The sequence below is a fragment of the Panicum virgatum genome, chromosome 9N (genome assembly GCF_016808335.1).
Source record: "Panicum virgatum strain AP13 chromosome 9N, P.virgatum_v5, whole genome shotgun sequence".
NCBI lineage: Eukaryota > Viridiplantae > Streptophyta > Magnoliopsida > Poales > Poaceae > Panicum > Panicum virgatum.
In genome coordinates, this window is record NC_053153.1 from 46011146 (window position 1) to 46032361 (window position 21216).

Consider the following 21216-nt stretch of genomic DNA (forward strand, 5'->3'; position numbering starts at 1 on the left):
GCGCGAGCGCATCCGGCCTTCCCCGATGGCCGTGGCTTGGATCTGCGAGCAGGAGGGGTGCGAGCGCATCTGTCCTTCCCCGATGGCCGCGGCTTGGATCCGCGAGCAGGAGGGGCGCGAGAACTCGGGCGGCCGGCGGGGACGTGCGGGCGGACTGCGCTCGGCGACGGCGATGACAGCGGCGGCCGAGGGCAGGGCGCGCGCGCGAGCCGCGTGGCGGCGACGGCCCCTGGTGGGGCGCGTGGGAGGGCTGTGCTCGGCAGCGACGACAGTAGTGGCGGCCGGTCAGGGCGCAGCGGACGGACGCAGCGCCGAACGGCGAGCGGCGGCAACAGTGGGATGGGCTCGTCGGGCCCGTCCCTTTTTTTATTTTTTGTGTTCCATTAACAGAGGCAGTCGTGCAATCGCATTTGAAAATGCCTCATTTTCAGAGACGATCGCTCAGAGGCGGTTGCCTTTGACCGCCTCTGAAATTTTTTTTCGACCGCCTCTGAAAAGAATATTGCAGTAGTGCATGTAGCTGTGTGCTATTTCCGCGACGTGCCACACTGTTAGCAGTAAGGTAGTGCGGATCGAAGAAAGAGATGAAATCAGAAACATCGCTATGGTTTCAGTGGTTGATTGTGTTTCTTTGACATCCTAAGCTCAGAAATTGTACTCGATCCTCTGTAGCCTGCACATCGCTAGTTTTGCCTTGGGTATCTCCGATCCATCGGCCATCGTGGACTTGCGTCGACGGGTGTTTTCCTGCTCCGCCCACGATCGCCGCACTTTCGACCAAACTCCGCAATGGATTAATCGAACTTGAACATTCGACGTGCGATGCGCGCCCTGCCGTTTGAAAAATCAAATATACATAACCATAAGACAATAAAAATTGAGAATTAAACTACATGCATGGTATACGATGAAATCAATACATCGTGTTAACTGCAGTACATGATGAGAATCAAACATTCGGAGCTGTACCACAATACATGCCGGCACAGAATACCCTAATGAGTGAGTTCTAAACGTTTAGTAGAAGAGCTTTAACGTCCTGGCATCGTCTATATGAACTGCAGTAGTAGATAGCTGAAATGCTCGTTCCACAGATCCGGCCATTCAGAAGTTTGTCGTCAGAGCAAATTCAGATAAGGAAGCTGAGAGTTTAATGAAATATGGTACAACATTTTAACTTGCGCAAGCTACATTCTTTTCATACATGTAAAGAGGGCTGAGTAGTTGTTTGCTTGTGCTCCACTCGTCACATAGCAAGCTTTGAACGGTTTGAACTGCTCAGAGTCCAGAGTGTCAGCTGCAACGCGGGGCTGACAAGTGCTAACACTACCAGGTGGTAAATCCATTACTGAGATTATTGTTTCAGTCAGCTGGATCTTGCATTGATCGGCATCGCTTGATCGCTGAACATGTGTGCACAAGCACCTTCAGAACTCTAACCACCTGCATAAACAAGATGCAAAATCAGACATGTGAGCTGGGGCTGAAAAGCACAGATGGAACAAACTCGTGCTGGCGGAGGTGCACTTACATGCGGATCATGCTAGAAGTGAAAAGCATGAAAGAAACACTTCAGGAGCAATTTCAGAAAATGACATTTGGCAAAAGTTTCAATCATCTGCCCCATATTAAATGGATGCTCTTAGATTCATCTTACTTTGGAATGATATTAGCTGGAAGAATTAGAGTACATTAGTGTTGCAACAACAAGCACCCTAGGAATATGCTTTGATGGCAAACAGTTCTTTTACCTCAGTACATTGCCATGTCATCCTCATTATAGCCATCATCCTGCAATATCTCAAGACTCTGGCAAAAGCTTTACCGATAGCAGATAACAGGACTTGGTCTGAGCTACTTTTATCATGTTGGATGCCCAGCAAAGTGTGCGAAGGAGTCTGCATCGAAATTCAGTTAGAACTATTAAGCAAGGAAACATGCTAGATGACATCAAAAGGAAAACCAAGTTAAAATGTATGGCACACATGACCAGCCTTTGTGTTCTCAACAGATACAGAAGGTATAGGAATTAGAACATGAGAAGTTGCAAGGATAGAACATTTCAGAAGCATATTTCTGGAGACTTGCAAGACCAGACACCACTGCTTTCAGATATGGCCGGTCACATGCTTCATACTGCAAGCAGCCGGATGCTAATCACATTAAGTCAGTTCCATCAGAGTTGGATACATGACCTTCCAAGCAAGAATTTAGGAGCACCAGGAGGCGCTTGCAAACCATCTCCTCCACTGGTTCCTGTAGCCACCTATACACGGCCATCATCCATCATCAATCCCCTTTTGCTCTTGCCTACATATAAGGAAAAAAACATGAATTAATTAGTTGGTGGTTTTATATCTTTAGAGAATTTATTGTACTTCTGTAAGAACTTTTCAGTAAGTAAAAAACACCCCAAGTGCTTGTTCACATTCATCTCGACATTTCTGCAATGTTGGCTTATGCATCCCTTGTAGCTTTTATTGAGCTTGAGCTCGAAATGATCTAAAGGAGTCGCATAGTCTACATGTTTCTTGGAATTCCACTGAAACTCTGCCTTCTTCCTATTGTGGCAATTGAACATCCAATGATCCATTGATGATTTCATTAAATGAAGAAATGATTGATAATTTATCTGGTAGAAATGACCACTCTGATTGAACTGAAGAGACAAAGCGGGACTAACCATCCAAATTATTTGTGCAGTTTAGATATGTTGAACAAACAAAATGCAGTCTACTAAGCCTTGTCCTTCTCTAACTGGATCAGTACATCAAGACAATGCAGGTACTCAAGGATAAGGTGCCATGGACTTATTTAGCTACAATTGCAAATAAGAAAGCAACTACCTCTATTACACAAATTGTAGTTTCTAGTAGCTACATGCGACAGATGAGGCATATAGAAAATAGCAGAGTCGGAACAAGCCATAGCCAAACAGAGAAGAGGAGCGGGAAGAGATGGAGGCCGCACCGTGCATCTGTCGGATGTTCGCCGCCAGCGAAGCGACCATTGCTCGATGAACAATGGGAAGAGCACAGCCGAGGCGGGACGACAACGCGATGGAGGTGATCTTGCGCGTCACGCCCAGCTGCACGAACTGATCCGGCGGCAGCACCGCCACCAGCTCCGCCTCCGCCTTGCCCAGCACCGCGGCTGGCGGCGTGGCCTCCTCCCCTTCCTCCTACATGGCGACACGCCCCTCCCTGTGCTGATCGAGCTAGAGTCAAAGTTGGAGCTCGAGAAGGCGACGCGACCCTCCCCGCCGTTCCCGAGGAGCCGGCAACCGCCGTGGTCGCCGGGGAGGCGGTGTACGCCTCGTCGCCGCCGGCGCCCGAGGAGCAAGCGGGGGCCACGGCCGGCAGGGAGGCTCCAAGGCCGGAGCAGCAGCAGGAGGAGGAGGAGGAGGCCTTCGAGGATGCTCTCACCGATGAGCAGCTGCGGGAGGTAAGCCACGACCCGCCGTATCAACGCCGGCCCATGCCGCACGGAGGGGTGAGGGGTGGGGAGGGGAGCCGGAGAGGAGAGGGGAAGGCGGCGGCGCCCGGCGGGGAGCATGGAAGGAGAGGGAGGCGGCGGCAGGGAGGAGCAGGGAGCCGGGGAGGAGAGAGAGAGAGAGAGGGGGTTTAGGGTTCGGGGCGGTGGCAGGGGGTTACCGCAAAAGTGCTTTGCGGGGGGATTTCATAAAACAACAAGATTCTTGAATTTTTTCCTTGTTTGTGTCGAAATAAACTTTAGTTGGAGGGTCTATGTGTAAAATATTTGAATGTTGGTAAGGGCAAGTTAGAATTAGTTGTGATTTACAGAAAATAGGAGGGTGTTTTTGAAAAATTCCCAAAGCAACGGCTGTGCGCCACATGCAGCCTTTTTCGCATGGGATGCGATGGTGAGAGCACAGAGCAGTAGTAGACTTTAACCATTCCGATTATGTGGCCCACACAGCAGCGGGACAGACCACCAGGCCCAGCCCAAGTCAGCGTGTAACTCTCCGTCAGTTCGTCTTGGATTCAGCCTGACAGTCAGACACTCACCGGTTTAGGCAGTCGCGGAACGTGAGAGAAAATTTAAAGGGGCCAGACAAATATATGAAATAGTTACTTTGGATCTTAAATTTTCAGTTGAAGCTCAACTTCATTGCCAATCTATGATTCATAAAAATCAGAATTTCTATAAATTTATCATTATAAAAGTTCTGAAACTAAATGATTAAAAATTTAAGAAACGGAGTTGATCGGAATATATTTATTATACACGTGCAAAATATTCTTTTTGTGAAAAAAAGATCATGTAGACACAAATTAAAGTTTTATTGTATCAACTTTTAGCATATGTGAATCATTATATGAAGTTGACCTTTAACTAAAAATAAGAGAACAAAATAGTCTATTCTGCTAAAGAAAATCATATTTCTTTTCATTTTGTATTGATTTTCTACGAAAAATTGATATAATTTTAACAACCAACTATTTATTATGCATTGGTTTTATTTTTTTTAGGCCATGACCCCTGCCAGCCCCCCTCCCCAAGTTCCGGCACTAGGTTGAGGAATCCGCATGGCTGCGATGCAGTAACATCCCAAAAATTCACCAAGATAACTCACGCGCTAAAATGTTTCAAAATTATTGTCATCGTTGAGCTCAAATCATTTTTCCGCCCGATCTCCCAATCTCCCGAAAAACCAGTCCCGACATCCGAATCCATCGCTATCTCGTGTCCCTGTTCGCCCTTGACCCGCGCGTCACGCCCGACTAGCGCGCGTGCGCGTGCAGTCGCGGTCGTCGCCGCGATCGGCGCCGGCGCGATCTCTCTCTCTCCCTTTTTCTTTTTCTTTTTCCCTCCCCTTTTCTTTTCTTTTCTTTTTTCTTTTTCCTTTTTCCCTCTCCCTCTCTCCTTTCTTCCTCTCCTCTGTCGCGCTCCCGCACGCACGACGCGCGCCGCCCGCCGGCCACCGCATCACCCCGGCCGCTCCCCGCTCCTGTCCACGCTCCCGGCAGACCCCACGCACCTGCTGCCCACGCGCGCCCCCGCACGTGCACCACGCGGCCGAGCCACCCGTCGTGCCGCTCGCGGCTCGACGCCGGCCGCCCCCTGTCCCGCTCGCCTCTGCTCCCGGCCCTGCCAACGCGCCTGCGTGCCCTGCCCACGCGCGCCAGGCCCCTGCTCCCACGTGCACTCGCTGCGCCGCCCGTCGCCAAGCGACAGCGCCGCCCCTGCTCACCCGTCCCACCACTCACCGCGCCGCACGGCACAGCGCCGCCGCCTTGGCGCTCGCGCACGCTGCGAGCAGAGCTTGCACGGCCACCACGCATCGACCTCCCCTGCGCCGAGCACCTTCCCAGCTACCGTCCTCCCCGCTACGCACCACCGCCTCCCCTGCTCCCCTCGACGCCCGCGCAGCACAGCGCCACCACCGGACCCGCCGCCATTAAAGCTCGACCTCGAGCTCACCGGCCGGCCGTAGCGCTCTCCCACCGCCTTACTCCGCCTACAAATAGGCTCCCCGCGCAGCTCATCTCCCCCACAGCCTCCAACGCCGCTCCTAGCTCCCTCTCCAGCCCATAGCACCGCCGCCACCATTGCCGCCGCCTCCAGGACGCCGGCCACCGCGGAGCCCCTCCTCGCTGCGCCCCAGCCCGAGCCAAGGTAGGGGATAGAACCCCCTTGGTCCCCTACCCCTTTTCCCCCAGCTCCGGGCCGCTGTCGAGCCCCGCAACAGCGCCACCACGGCCGCCGCCGCCTGCTGCCTCCCGCCGCCATGGCTCCCCTCCCTGCAGGCCTCCTTCCCTGAAATCGAGGGGGGGGATCGACTCCCCATGGCCCCCTCCCTCTTTCCCCCCTGACCCCGGCCGCCGCCGTGCCCTGGGCCGCCGGCGCCCAGCGCCCCCTCCTCTGCTCTGCGTCAGGAGGAGGAAGAAAGGGGCTATTTTGCCCTTAAGCCCCTCCCCTTCTCCCATTTTAATTAAGAACCCCCACCCTTTATAACCCTTTTTCCAAAAAGGCCCTTCCTGTTTTCCTTTTTGCAAATAAACCCTTCCACCATCTATACTTAATTCTAAATAAATCCCTAATCTTTTCAGAATAGCCCGGTTACTTTCTAAAATTACAATCAAATCCTTCCACCCTCAAAACTATTTACAAATAGGCCCCTGAACCCCAGTTTAACCCCTAAACCTCTCTGTTACCTATCATTTCATGCGCCAAACAATCTCCGATCGACCTGAAACTTTACCACACCCTTTCCAACATAGTTTTGGCCATGCCATTAGGAAACTGCCCAAAAATATTACTCCTATCTCCATATCTTAATTGTTTCCGATTCGAGCTCAACGATAAAACCTTTATTTCTTTTTCTTGATTGTGTGATTGTTTGTATACGTCGTAGATCACGGTGTGAACGAGGGAGAACCCGTCGACGAGCAATACTGCGAGCAAGTGAACGAGGACCAGTTCCGCGACCCCGATCCCGAAGGACAGTACATCGATAAGGACTTCCCGGAAGGATTTGAGAACGGCAAGTTCAATCCCATCCTTTGATGCATGTTTTGTCCCAGTTTTATAAACACAACCTATTGGCCTATTTTATAAAATTGCATATGTTTTGCCTGCTGAAAACATGGTTGGATAACCACCCCTTGATTTGTTATAACCATTCTTTGACCACCTAGATTAATGTCTGAATGTGATTTGTTTGGACGTTAGTCGCTGCTAGAACGCTTAGGACCTTATACACGGTACAATTTGTTTTATAAAGAAAATGCATGAGTGTGTGTGGGAAGGGAAAACGTGGAAATTTTCGAAAGATAAATTTAGACGGGATGGATGGCACTTCTGTGTGATTTGCCAAATGGTGTGCTCATGCCTGTGTGGTTGAGCAAGGAAGGGAGATATCCATCTTGTCACAATTAAGTACCGAGTTGGTGTGCCGTCTCACCTAACTCCACAATCGTGCAAACCACTCGACCATTGAATGGGCAACGGCTTAGCATAAACCCCAGTAGTTAGTCTAATAGCCATCAGGAGAGCTGAGAGCAACGGGTGATCAAGGAGAAGTGATTAGCTCTGTGTGACTTATGCCCCGGTTAAAACCTCTGTAATAGGTCAATGACCCCTTGGTGGATCCCGTGATGGCTAGTCAGGTCTAACTAAGGTGGGTAATGGCTTTGTTGGGATCTGCGCCGACACTAAGGTGATCGAGTTGCAGTACCCCACTTGTGGGTAAAGTTGCACACCTCTGCAGAGTTGAAATCTATTCAAATAGCCGTGCCCACGGTACTGGGCGAGTTACGGTGTGGTCACATAACTAGTGTTTCTTCTGGGAATGGATGGGTTGGCGTGAGTTGTTTTGGAAAGGTGTTCGGCAGTTGTGCTGTGTGCTACGGCGGATGAGGAGTCCGGTAGCAATTTAAAACTTGGATCCTATGTGGATCAACACTACGGGTTACTCGGTACAAGAAAATTTGCTTAAAAATCCTTTCTTTCAAATGAACCCCTGCATACAAATTTGCTTTCCGCAAATTAAACCATAGCCTTATCCTTGATTTACCATGTGTATTATATTCTGTTTTTACCCCTCCGTGGGTGTGGTTGGACTTGCTGAGTACGTTTGTACTCACCCCATTCTTAATTTTTACAGAGGAAGATCCAGACTTCGTTCCCGAAGACGTTGAGTAGATGTTCCGTCCTACACCCAACCTTGCCTGTGGATAGGGTCACCCGCAGGAAGTTCCGAATGGCGCAAGACTCTGATGACCCCCTTTTCGTAGTTAATATCGTTGTGTGGGTGTTAGTGGTTATCCTCGCGATAGTGGCGCTTCACTGCCCACTTCCGCGTAAAGTTGTACGGTGATGTACCATCTGATGTAATAAAAGTGTTATGAGCCTCCTGGGACTGATATTGTATCACTTTTAAATCTTCTCTTATGAGGGGATGCTTCAGATGCCATGGCTGGCAGATGGAGATTCTCACCGGCGAGCAGGTGTGGCAACCGCCGGACCTCGCCATACAGGTGGATCCTGCCCAAGTAGCGACCTCGTGTTTATTTTTGTGAAGGTGTTGCTAGTTATAATTCATATTTTTCCTTGTTATTTGGGTTTCTCGGTTCTTCCAAAATGGTTGAATGGTTCATTACTATATACCATTTTGTTTAAATTTGGAATGATATCAAATTCAGGATCCTATACCTCACATTGATTAGCTTTTAATGGTTGGTTACTAACCAAGTAAATATTCAGGGCAGTGCAATGGAACTTGCAGGGTGCTCAGGACTACAAGAGATGTACCTAATAATACCAAAGAAATAATGCAACTGCTCAAATGAAAAAAGGACACGCATGTGGCCAATCTAATCCATAATAATCAAGAAACATAGCTTCAGTTACTGAATGTAGTTGGTGCGTTTGGAAAGTTTTCCTTTTGAAGTATAGATTAGTCACCGGTAATAACTAGTTAATTCCATAGCATTTATCTGCTGCTTTAAGAACCTTGCATGCCTACAACTCAGAGAAGCATGTGCTTACTCTTGGCTGCTTTCAGACGACCCACATGGGATGGAAGGAGAAGGCATCCTAATTTGTTGGCTCTTTCTAGGTGTTCTTTTAGTAGCATGAGCACCTTATTTTGACCACTACTAGTAAGTATAGTAGCATCAGACACCTGAAGGCAGAATAATGCAGTCATACGCTTATACTATATCTCAAAGTCGGTTTCAGGCTTTCAGCCTAACCTTCATGAGTAGGACAAGCAGAAATATCATTCTTATTCTTTTGGTCCTTTCTCAGTGGTGGATTTTGCATGTGAAGCACCCATGCTTTGACCACTACTAGAATGTTTCACAATGCGGCTTTTTTGGCTTCAGTTATGTATCCGGATAATTGAGGCAGATGGATAACCGAAAATCAGTGAGTTTCGGGTGCTGATCTTAGTTGGCTAGTTATGAAGAGCGAGGCAGGTGAGGTGGTTATATAATTTTATCTTTCGATCATACATGGTTGTCTTCAAACTGCCCGACCATTGATAGTGGAATCGTTCAGAAAAGAATAACAACTCAGAAACCATAGGACAAATCACTCCAGTTGGATTATTAGCATGTACAATGATGTAACGATAGGACTAAATCGCTGCACTTACGCGACATGGATTACAACAGCAGGCTGCTGATCTCTGAAGAGCAAGGCCGCTGAGGTACCAATTTTATGATGATACGCAGTTCTCCTGCATATTCACGAAAAAATAGATATACTAATTTTGAAGGATCTTTAATTTATGGTACTTCAAGAGGTACCAAAATTATAGCTTCGATTTCGGTAAATTGATATGCTACCTCTTAAAGAAATGTAATTTTCCTTTCAATCAAACAGGGATATATGTCTGGAGCTGCTCGATGGTAGTGGAATTGTTAGAAGTTTGAATAGAAGAATAGCAACTTGTATTGAGAAGCATAGGACAAACCGAATCCACTTGTCATGCCATGCAAGCACAATAGGGAATAATAAGTGGATGTTGATGTGATGATGCTACCATTGACTGGAATTGTGGACTATTCCAAGCGGATTTGTTTGAACGAAGAACAACAGTCATTTTCTTTTTCCATGACTTTGAACCTGGTACATAAATAGCCTCGGGAAAGCACTGTTTCAGGGAAGATATTCAAAGCCAGTGAAAAGCTGACCATTCCAATTATAAAAATATATAGGGAAATATTTCAGAAACCATGAATAGGGTAATCTCATCACTCTTTTTTATTTTGATGAGGGGGGAATAGAATCTCATCTTTCGCTCGAAAAAAAAATAGAAACTTACATGTATTTGTTGAAAGGTTTGATAACAAAGTGACAATATGTCAACATCTAGGTACGGTCTACAAATGAAAAAAAAAATAAAGAAGGCTAGTAACAGGGCCAAACATATGAGCTGTGGAAAAATACGAAGGTTTAGACAAATCATGTCATTTATGATGGTATTTAGTTATAGTTCATGCTTTTCTCCTATCCATGCTATATAAGAAGTTGGATTTCTCAGGTCGTCCCCATAAGTTGACGAATTGGTATAAATTCGCTAATGTTAGAACGAAACAGAATAATATTCAAATACAAGAAAACCTTTACATCAACACAAGCTATTTATGTACATTTTCTATCTTTTGTGATCACTACTGTATCTACTGAAATTATTTTTCTATTGTTATATACACAAAAAAAAACTATGTTGTCAAAATTGTAGTGCCTCTCTTGAGCCCTCTGAAATCCATGGTGTCAACACACTCCACTCTGCCCTGATACCTGACAATCACCCTCAGCAGCTCAGTGGCCTTCTCCTTCGTTTCCTCTCTGCACCCAGCCTGGAGAAGCAGCAGCACCTTCTGGAGGGCACCAACCTGCAGCGCCTCAATGATGGAGAGCCGCCTACCTGCCGCTGCCGTGCCATCCATGTCGTCTTCCGGGAATTTCTTGCAGATGCGCAACAAGGCAGATAGAACGAGGTCGGTGGCCGCGTCGGAAACGCAGAACATTTTCTTGACGAGCACGGGCACGGCGAGCGCGTCGGCACGGGCACGCGCCCTGCCATCGCTGGACACCAGTGCCGCGTCGAGCGCGGCGAGAGCCTTCTCGGCGGTGCTCCTGTCCGCGTCGACAAGGAGCTCGACGAGCGCCGGCACGAGCCCTGCCGCCGCCAGGCGCGCCGCGGCGCTCTCGCCGGCGCAAGCGAGGTGGTACACGGCGACCAGGCACGCCCTGGTCGCCTGCGGGCAGATGGCGTCCTTGATCGTCTTGACCAAGACATGGACGACGGCCTCGGTATTCGCTCTGAGATCGACGGCGGCAGCGCCATACCTGTGACATGACGACGAGATGATTTCTCTGATGACGACCACGGCCTGCAGCCTACTGTGCAGGCCGCCGTTCGCGGCGACGGCGGAAAGCCGCGCCACGGACGCGCTGGACGTGCCGACGGCCACGATGGCCTCCTCGTCCATCGGCAAGACGAGCGCCAGCGCTGCCAGCACGGCGTCCAGCGCGTCGTCGCTAGTGGCGGCTGCACCTGCGGCGGCGTCCGCAAAGGACGCGAACGCCGCGGCGAGCGCGCGCGCGGCGCCGGAGGACGCGAGGCGGCCTTGGTTCCGTTCGGCCAGCTGGGCCTGCCGCCGGACCCAGCGCGCTGCGGCGGCGCAGCGCTCGGCGTCGCCCGCCCGCGTGGCTCCCTCGAGCTCCGCGACGGCGGCTGCCTCGGGCGTGTCGGGGACCAGCTCGACGTCACCGCGGGAACACCAGTCCTGGATGAGGCGGCGGACGGTGTGGTTGGGGACGAGGTCCCCCGCGCGGAGCTCGGCGTGCGTGACGGGGCATGTGCGCTGGCCGCCGGAGTGTAGCCAGGAAGTGATGGCAGCGCGGTCGTAGGTGATGCCCGTGGGCGCCGCGACCGGGTCACGCATGAGGTCCAGCGTGATCGGGCACAGGAACTCCGGCGGCGGGTCCTCCTTGGCGGGGGTTGTCCGGAAGGGCAGCGACGACATGGACGATGGAGGTGGAGAGTGGGTGAGCTCGCTCTCAGTCTCAGGAGTGCATCGGTGAGCGAAGGAGCCGGCAGTTTATATATAATTATATATTAAGGCAGGAGGATGGGCCGGAGCGTTCAAGGCGAGTAACCGGCCAGTTTGTTTGATTTGTTAGAGACGTGAAGGCGTTTATGAAGAGACAAATTAAACCTCGTAGTTTTCAATAAACAATTAAGTGAACACACATATGAAGGTAAAATTACTTTATTCATATTTGAAAGTATATATATACTCCCTTGAGCCGGTGACCCAATTCTGATTTTACCGTCGACCATGAGATTGGGAACTCACGGTCGACTCAACCCTCCGCTCTCACCTTTCTCTTTCCTCCTTTTCCATTTTCTCCTTCCTCCACTTTGGCTCGCTTCGTCTTCCGCCGGCAGCGACGCGCCCGCGCGCCTTGTCCCAGTTGTGCCCGTCGCCGCCTCCATCCCCCTCCGCGCGCCGTAGCTCCGCCTCCCTCCGGCGACTCCCTCTGCGCGCCGCACCTCTGCCTCCCTCCGCGGCGGCAGCAGCGCGCCCGGGCGGGGCTGCGGTGGCGGAGTGGGGTAGCGGCGGGGAGGCAGCGCCGCGCGCAGGTAACTTTTTTTTGCAAATTTTTTTTTTCTGAATTTTTCTTTTGATTTCTGATGAAATTTTTTTTAGAGCTTTTTCTTTTCGTTTGGATGCAAAAAAAACTTTCAAAGTTTTTTTCGTTTTGAATGTAAAAATTTTCTCCTTAATTTTTATTTGTTTGTTCTTTGAAATTTTTTTCTAAATTTTTCCTATTCAATTTTTTTCCTAAAAATAATTTTCAGAAAATTTTTTATTACGAAACGACAAAAAAATTACAAAAAATAGAAAAAAAACGGTCGGAAAATCGACCGTTCGGACCAAAAGTTAGGTCACCCGCAAACTAGCGACCCCAACCGGTGAGAGGATAGACATAATTGTTGAAAACTTTGTTGGTGATTCGTCTATTATTGTACGAAAACTCCAAACTCGGAACGAATCCACAAAAAGGCATCTTTATCTACGAAAGAAAACAATACTACTTGTGCCAGGTGTCGCGGCCCAGGGCTCTAATAAATATATTTTTTTGTGCTATGGTCTATAGACACACACCCAACCTATAATAATTAGTATATCGTCAATAGTTTCAAATACGTAGAGAAATTCCGACGGGCACAAGGCACAACAATGATCATCAGCCGGTACGGTGGTCCATGCCAGCGCAGGCTGCGCAGCTGATCCATCGGAAGGAAATCCATCTCCCAAGTGGTACACTCTAGTTGGGCTGACTACCGAGCCTACCAGGCTGTCTCCCGCCATGCTCAGTCGAGAGCCGCGCTGGCCCTGTCGGGCGCTTCGTGTTTGTGCGTCGTGCACGCGCACGCGCACGCGATCCCAAGGCCCAGCTGCAGCACAGCCCCAGGGATTTTTTTCATTTTTGTATTTAAAAAAAAATTAAAATTTCAAAAATATATGGCGGTTTCGAAAAATTCCAAAACTATACCCCTGTCGCCCCTTGCCTGGGCGACAGCCCCGCGACAGGGGGCCTGTCGCCCTCTGGCTGGGCGACAGGACCTAAATGTAAAAAAAAATTACATTTAGGTCCTGGTGCCCGGGACGCATTAAATAGCGAAATTGTAAAATAGATATAAAATCGTAGAAAAATCGGAAAAATACAAACTCAACTGTTCTGGATTCTATGAAACAAGATCTACAACTTTTGTTATATAAAGTTTTTCATTTGATCAATATATCTTGCTCTATTTTAAATACTAGTTTAATGCACTTTTATTTAAATCTCAAGATCCATCCTTTGGATGCATGTCATCTTTGGCCAGAGTATTGTATATGGTAAGCATAGGCTTGTACAAAATTGGTAGGCCCAGAAAACATATATAGAATAAGTTTTTAAATTAAATCTTGCAATACGTCTAGTTTAAATGTGTTATTTATCCATGCTGCTATACTGAGTTTTAGAAGCCATAACTTTTACAGTACCATTATTTTATTTCCTAAGAGCTAAAAAAAAGTTTGGTAAATTTTAGATAAGCACAACTAGACCAAATGAATTATTTCAAATTTTTCTAGGTACAAGAACTATTTTTCTTGATTTAGTGCATTTACCTTAGTCATAATTCATTTGGTCTAGTTGTGCTTATCTAAAATTTACCAAACTTTTTTTATAACTCTTAGGAAATAAAATAATGGTACTGTAAAAGTTATGGCTTCTAAAACTCAGTATAGCAGCATGGATAAATAACTCATTTAAACTAGACATATTGCAAGATTTAATTTAAAAACTTATTCTAGAAATGTTTTCTAGGCCTACCAATTTTGTACAAGCCTATGCTCACCATATGCAATACTCTGGCCAAAGATGACATGCATCCAAAGGATGGATCTTGAGATTTAAATAAAAGTGCATTAAATTAGTATTTAAAATAGAGCAAGATACATTGATCAAATGAAAAACTTTATATAACAAAAGTTGTAGATCTTGTTTCATAGAATCCAGAACAGTTGAGTTTGTATTTTTCCGATTTTTATACGATTTTATATCGATTTTACAAGTTCGCTGTTTAATGCGTCCCGGGTGCCAGGACCTAAATGTAATTTTTTTTACATTTAGGTCCTGTCGCCCATCCAGTGGGCGACAGGCCCCCTGCGGGGGCGACAGGGGTATAGTTTTGAAATTTTTCGAAACCGCCATATATTTTTAAAATTTTAATTTTTTTTTTAAATATAAAAATGGAAAAAATCCCAGCCCCAGCTGGCTCGCGCAGGCGCTGCCGGCCCAGCAGCTAGTGACCAACCACGATTGTCTGTACATGTATTTGCAAATATAGCACCTATATTTAAAACTCCAACATCTGTAAAGGAAATTAAAGATTTACCACTCCAATGCGTTTTTGGAATATTGTATACGTACAATATAGTAGCGCACTCAAGGGGGTAGCAAGTTATATATACAAGCTACCTTTTGGCTTTCTTCCCATTGCCAAAAGTCCAAAACCCAAAGCCCAAATCTGCATATTCATTCAATTCTTTCACGGCCAGTCCTTGAAAGAACTGAAAGTCACCCTTCATGGCGACATGGGCAGCCGCCTCCTCCGTTTTTTGTGCGGCCACCGGAGTTCGGATCCGCCACCTCAATTGCCGAAACCGTGCCTCCCATGGCCGGATCTAGTGCGGCACGACGTTAATCCAACTGGCCAACAAGGGGCTGCCCTCGGCGGCGCCAGTGTGACCCTCCCGCCCTCACTTGGTGCGCTTGTGCGTAGGGATGAAAAACGGTCGGGGAAACTCTTTAACCATTCCCGACCAAAAAATACGGGAATTCCCGCAGGAATTTTCCAGGCTGAAAACGAGAACCGTGAAAATGGTCGGGAAAGCACCCCAACCGTTCCCTGTTCCCGCCCCGCTTTTCTGTTTTCCTGCGGAGATGGTTTACGACCGATTTAGATGGTAAACGGAGCTTCCCGTTTTCAACCCTACTCGTGCGTATGGTGGAGCTGTCGGCCGCGTGGCTAGCTGATGTGGAGTCTGGGCCTCGCGGGGCGCGCGTGTCACGGGTGGTCTGCTCTCGGCCCCTTCGCTCGCGGCACCAGTGCGGTCACCCCGTCTCCTTTGCCAATGCTCGCACGTGTGGTGCGAGGTCACTTGTCACCAGCTTGGCGGTTTGTTTTCTATGCTACGAGGTGTCTCTCATAGTTGTATCGTGTAATTTTCCTCCTCTTAATAAAAATGTGTTGAGGCATGGTCTTAAAAAAACCCACAGCTACATACGATCAATGCCCTAACCTTTGGCATTTTAATATTTTTTATTTTCTGTGAGAAATGAGTCCTTGTATTACTCCATCAAGGGATTGAATTCAGGTGCGAGTAATTTACTTAGAGCAACTCCAGCAAACTCTGTAAATTGAGTTGGCTCTGTAAAAATTAAAAAAAAATTGAATGAAATCTTGATCGAACAACCTCTCTACTCTCCTCAATTTGCTATGAAACTCGCAATCTAACCGCCTTTGCTAGCTTTCTTTCATGAGCACCGCGGCTTGCCATCGATATCCCTCCCGCACTCCGGTCCTCCTTCCGGCTTGATTTTCCCCTCACAACCGCCACTCCTACCCTCGCAGCATCGCTCCCTCGTCCCCCGCCATTCCCCAACCTCGCCCCTGTTAGTATTGATCTCCACCGGGCCAGTCCAACGACTGGGCCAACCTTGACTCGCGTCCTGATCGGGGACGCCCAGCCCAATAGACGGCTGGTGGGCCCCCGTCGCGCAGTGCCATATATAGAGGAGGTGGGGACTGCGGCACAAAAAACACGAGGTTCGTCGCCGCCACAGTGCTCCCACCGTCCTAAACCCTAACCCGATCTGAGAGGGGGCTGCTGCTGCGGCGGGAAGCCCATCTACGCCAACGTTCTCGTCACAGCAAGGATGTCCCCGTCGCCGGACGCCACCACCCCGTACTACGCGTCGCCGTCCCTGCACCAGGTCGATCTCGACTACTGAGGCTATAGAGAAGGTTTTCTTCTACAGAAAGTAAGTTTTCCCTCTTGATCTATCTCCTAGTCGATCCAAAGAAACTAACAGCCCCCTCTGTCGTGCCGCCTTCATTGTGCCCCGCCGTAAGTGGCGTGGCGTGGACGCCCGCGGAGGCGGCCTTGATGGACGACCGCATGCTACAACATCCAACCAAGGACCTACCCTGGGAGCTCGCGCTGCCTATTGGCGCCGACCGGGACGATGAGTACTGCAACCCAGAGCCCATGCTGGCTCGTATTGGCATGGCATGCCTGTGGAGGCTCCCTTTCCTGCCTGGTGCTCGGCCAGCACAAGGACCGGCCGCGGAACTGGACCAGGACGCTGATCAACACGCTACAGAAGGTCGGCGTTGCTGTTGCCATTCAATAACGACCATTTCTAAGCGTCAATAATGTCAAAATAAATGGATGAACTTGCATTTCTTATACCCATATTGCTAATAAATCACCGAATTCCACATATCCTTGTAGAAATTTATGAGTGCAGGTTTTTAGCTAAAAATGAAAGGCAATCATACCCTTTGATCCAAGGAGCAAAACACCATCCAATCAAGCGTCGCCATTGTAGCGAAAATGGCCTCTCATGCCATATTTCAATATAATATTTTGGCGATTGATGACACACACAACACTTGGACTAATGTGATTGTTAAGATGACTATTCTCAGGCTTTTAGGTTCAAGTGATGACAAAGAGAAGAGAGGCGTAGCAAGGCCCGAAGGGCCACCCCTACGGGGGTCTCAGGGCAGCGCCCTGAAACCTCTTCGGTCCAAAGGACAAGAATCGAAGAGACTGTGAAGAAATTCAATACACCGGTTGAATCGACGTTAAGGAAAAGACACACGCCGGTGTAATTGTCCAGAAGCTGGAAACTGAAGATACACTCACCGGATTAACCGACGTTGAAGAAAATGCATACGTCGGTGCATTGCCAAACGAAGACCGATGAAAATACATACACCGGTTGAACCGACGATGCATCGGTCAATTGCATCGGTTCAGTTGTCCAGAGAGGTGGTTTTTGGAGGAACGTGAAGAAGTTACAATCACCTGTTAAACCGACGCTAATTTTACATACACCGGTTGATTGCATCGGTTAAACCGGCGATACACCGGTTAATTGCTAACGGCTAGTTTTTCACGTAGCAGTTTACATACACCGGTTAAACCGATGATGGCTTTTGGGGTACGTCGGATTAACCGGCGTTTCGCAGTTTTCTGGCAGCTTTTCTCCAACGGCTATATTTGCTTGTGCTGCCTATATATACCCCCAAGGCCGGGTCATTTGAGAGTGCTGGAGTTCAAGGAAGTATACAAGAGCTAAAGATCATCTCCAACCACCATAGAGCTTCATTGTACATCATATAGGCTTAAGCACACTTGTGAGAGTGCTTAGTGCTTGTTTAGGCTTAGTTCTTGAGAGAACTAGCTTGAGAGAAAGTCTTGCTGCGGCAAGCAACTTGTGTACTCGTCGTGTGACCCTCCGACTTGGTGTGGAGTGGCAACGACACTTTGTGCGGGGAAGGAGGCCCCTACTTGGTGTTAAAGCTCCAAGATAGTGAAGACGGTGCCGTGGTGACGCTTCGAGATAGACGGTGGCGGTGACCTCGTCTTTGTGACTTGGCGTCACTTAGCCTTTGCTTGTCGGGAGCCTTGGAGGCGTGGCAAGACGGTGATCAAGCGAAGAGACTCGGCATCCCACTTGTTCTTTGTGAGCAAGTGGCCGTGGACGTAGGGAGGGACTTTGGTGTCCTAACCGAACCACGTTAAATCGTGTGTCTTGGTGTCTTCACGGGAGTTTGCATATCCTCTCCCTTACCGCTTTACTTACCGCATTACGTTTCCGCATTTACTCTTTCTTGCTTACCTTTACTTTCCTAGTTAGTTTGATTAGGATTGGCTATAGGTTGCAAGTCTTTTGGGGTAAGTAGAGGGTAGCATAGATAAACCTTAGTCATAACTAGCATGTGTAGGACGTGTTAGGTTTATCTTATGCAATTAGATTGAGCCCTAGGATAGAAAAGCGATTAGCGACCCTATTCACCCCTCCCCCTCTAGGGTCGGACACCCCGGTGATCCTTACAGCCATGCAAGCATTACATGGATTGGAGGGTCCACCAGTGGCACAAACCGACCTATCTTAAGACGAGTCATCAATAGGAAGCACAAGAGTCTACGTGTTCAGTACCTCAACCAAAGGGGAAGGTGGTTGGAGCCATGGCCAGGTCGGCCGACGGCCCATGGGCTCCACCGACCTTCAACTTCGACATGGCAGCTGCTCATTGGTTCACAATGTCAGTTCTAAGTGATTCCCCTCCAGAACTCTGCCGAGAAGCTGGTGGCTCCCCTCTATAAATATGAGGGGAGGGGCTCCAAAATGAACACACTAAAATGTAGTCTTCTCCTCACTTGTAAAGGTTTAGGGGCTAGTAGAATTCAGGTGTGGAGTTGTAGTTCAGGGTCTTCATGAAGAGTCGGTATGGTCCTGTATCCTCTCTTTATGTAATGTCTTAAGTTTGTACTAGAGTTTATTTCATTCAACTTAGCATGTTTGGTTCATGTGCTTATCCATTGAATGTGATCCTTGTATGATTAATGTTTGAGTTGTTCACTCTCCATGCTTAATTGAGTAGTAAGATCTTGACATAACATAACATCGGTTTCATCCTCCTTAACCGGGTGCTCTAGAACTGAGGCTCCTGATCAAGATGGATAATACTATGAATAACGACTCCTGATCTTTTTCTTCAAAAGTCATCTTGGAAATATAAATGGTAACTGCTAAAGTAACAACATCTTCTGATCATGAACTTCTGTTTCATCAGTAAATTTCCTGATATATGAAAAGTAATACTATGTACCTAAAATATCGAAAGGGAAAAAGATAAAGGAGCACCTGCTCATGCCATCACCCTAGCTAGCAAACAATAAAAACATTATCTAAACCTAAAATGAATAATGTATTCTGTAATCAAATCAATCTGTGCGCAGTAATTCTACGTTCTTCTTGCTTCCCTCCGCCAATATTTTCTCATCCGTAGGTGGAGGTTTCATCAGTGGTAGGTTCTCATTCCTTCCTCCCCAAACTAAAATCCTCGTTTCTGCAAGCTCAGCCTGCAATATTTGCATTGACATCCAGTATCATACGTTTGTGCAGTCCGCTTACAAGGGAAATGGTTTAGTTGAGAGTAACTGTACCTGTTTCTCCCACTTTGTTCTGAAGATAATGGCAAGAAGTATAGCCATTTGGAGAAATGTGCCTGTCAACATGCCCATCCATATGCCCTGCAGAGTTGAGGAAACACAAACATTGCTTCTTATAAAAATATACATTGTGGCCAACGTTAAGATTGAAGCTTAATTTTGACAGGTTTTTACCATCGCGCCATGTTTTAGCTTGAAGCCAAACAGGATACCCAGCGGAATGCCAACTAAGTAGTAGCAACCGACGTTTATGAACGCCACAGGCACTTGCCACCCTGCTCCTACCGCCACACCTGCAAAATTAGACAGGAACTTCATATCTGTTTTCGCACATCTCATTTATTTGCAATTTGTCAAATGATACGTACCTGATAATACGGGCCAGATGCTGCTCATGAATACGGTCACCGCGAGAAGATACCCCAATCTGGAAGCCCCATGTATCACGTCCCGGCTGTCGCTGAAGAACTTCGGCAAGCTTGTCCTCCAAATGAGGACGGCGCCCATGAAGATTGCGCCGATGAAGATGGATGTCGAAACTGCCACAACCACTGCAAACCTTGTCTCCTTGGGCCTGTTTGCACCCAGCTCGTTCGACACCCTTACGCTGACAACAAACATTTTTGTCAATCAAACGTAGCATGTCATGCATTATTGCAGGTGAGCATAATCTGAATCAAACATTGCACATTTCGTCCTTTTCCTGCGTTCGTACCCGACTGCCGTGCTGAAGCCCAGTGCAACCATTATAGTCATGAACTCGTAGTTGAGACTGCAGATATTCAGAAAGTCGTCGATTCATATATATTCAGTGTATAAGTAACCTAAATAAGCAGGTGGTGTTTAATTTTTAACACACATATATAATGTATAATCTGAAATTGGTTAGTGGAGTAGTAGTACTTACCAGACAGACATGACATCGAGTTGCAGTTTGGCATGTTTAAGGAGGCCGACGAGAACGAGAAGAGTGGTGTAGTACCAAAACTCCAAGCTACCAAAGAAAACAAAAAGAAGGCAACAACAGTTTTCTATCGACAGCACGCAGGCAGAGAAGAAGTGCCTATCTAACCCAACAGGCCAAAGAATAGTAATAAAACCATCAAATAGCTGGCAGAAAGAAAACAACAACTAAAAATCTGGGAAGAAGCTGGCGGCAATGTCGACGGAAACTACTAACCAGATCATGACGGCGGACCCGAGCGACAGCTTGACGAAGGCGCCGAGGTTCTTGAACGCGAGGACGGTGAACCCCTTCCACGCGTCGGGGAAGCGGCCGCCGGTCATGTACGCGAACTGCGCCGCCACGACGAGCCAGTGGGAGACGTCCCCGACGACGGCCGCGCCGGGCAGGCCGAACCCGAGCCGCCTCACGGCGAGGTAGGTGAGCGCGACGTGCACGGCGAGGGCCGCGCCGGAGATGGCCACCACCGGCCAGACCCTGCTCTGGGCCTGGAAGAACATGAGGAGCGGGATGTTCATGGCGTGCGCGAACAGCCGCGGGATCGCCCACCGGGCGTACGGCCCGGCGAAGTGCGCCACGTGGGCGGGCTGGTGGAGGAAGGACTTGAGCACCGGCGTGGCGAAGACGTACGCCGGCGCGAGCGCCACCGCGGTGGCGCCGCAGATGATCCACGACTGCTGCGTGTAGGTGCCCAGCCGCTCCAGCTGCCCGGCGCCCACGGCCTGCCCGCTCAGCGTCTCCAGCGCGCTGCCCATGCCGAACTACATGGCGAGACAGGGGGAAATTAAAGTTGATGATGGTTGGCAACAATGCAATTCCACTGCAGCTAGCTGAAAATTAAGTCGATGCTCACCAGGACTCCATAGGCAGAGGAATCCAAGATGTTCTCGACGACGCTGACCGCGGCGAGCTCGACCTCTCCGAGGTGCCCGACGAAGCCGGTGGTGACGAAGCCGATGGAGA

The 21216-nt window shown here is 48.6% G+C and overlaps 2 protein-coding genes and 1 long non-coding RNA gene across 3 annotated transcripts; all 3 read right to left on the reverse strand.

Moving 5' to 3' along the window:
* Window positions 1-903: 903 nt before the first annotated feature.
* LOC120692655 lies at window positions 904-1596 on the reverse strand. Its single transcript, XR_005682696.1, has 2 exons — window positions 1532-1596; window positions 904-1443 (listed from the first exon to the last, which is right to left on the reverse strand). It is a non-coding gene; the product is annotated as an uncharacterized LOC120692655 (long non-coding RNA).
* An 8461-nt stretch (window positions 1597-10057) lies between these two features.
* LOC120691769 (U-box domain-containing protein 21-like) lies at window positions 10058-11561 on the reverse strand. The gene has a single exon (XM_039974960.1). It carries the CDS (start codon window positions 11505-11507, stop codon window positions 10197-10199), a length of 1311 nt encoding a protein of 436 aa, XP_039830894.1. The 5' UTR covers window positions 11508-11561; the 3' UTR covers window positions 10058-10196.
* A 7372-nt stretch (window positions 11562-18933) lies between these two features.
* LOC120692499 (protein DETOXIFICATION 32-like) lies at window positions 18934-21008 on the reverse strand. Its single transcript, XM_039975816.1, has 7 exons — window positions 20470-21008; window positions 20197-20283; window positions 20005-20061; window positions 19658-19896; window positions 19464-19582; window positions 19284-19370; window positions 18934-19199 (listed from the first exon to the last, which is right to left on the reverse strand). The coding sequence occupies exons 1-7, from the start codon at window positions 21006-21008 to the stop codon at window positions 19062-19064; spliced, it is 1266 nt and encodes a 421-aa protein (XP_039831750.1). The 3' UTR covers window positions 18934-19061.
* Between the last annotated feature and the right edge of the window lie 208 nt (window positions 21009-21216).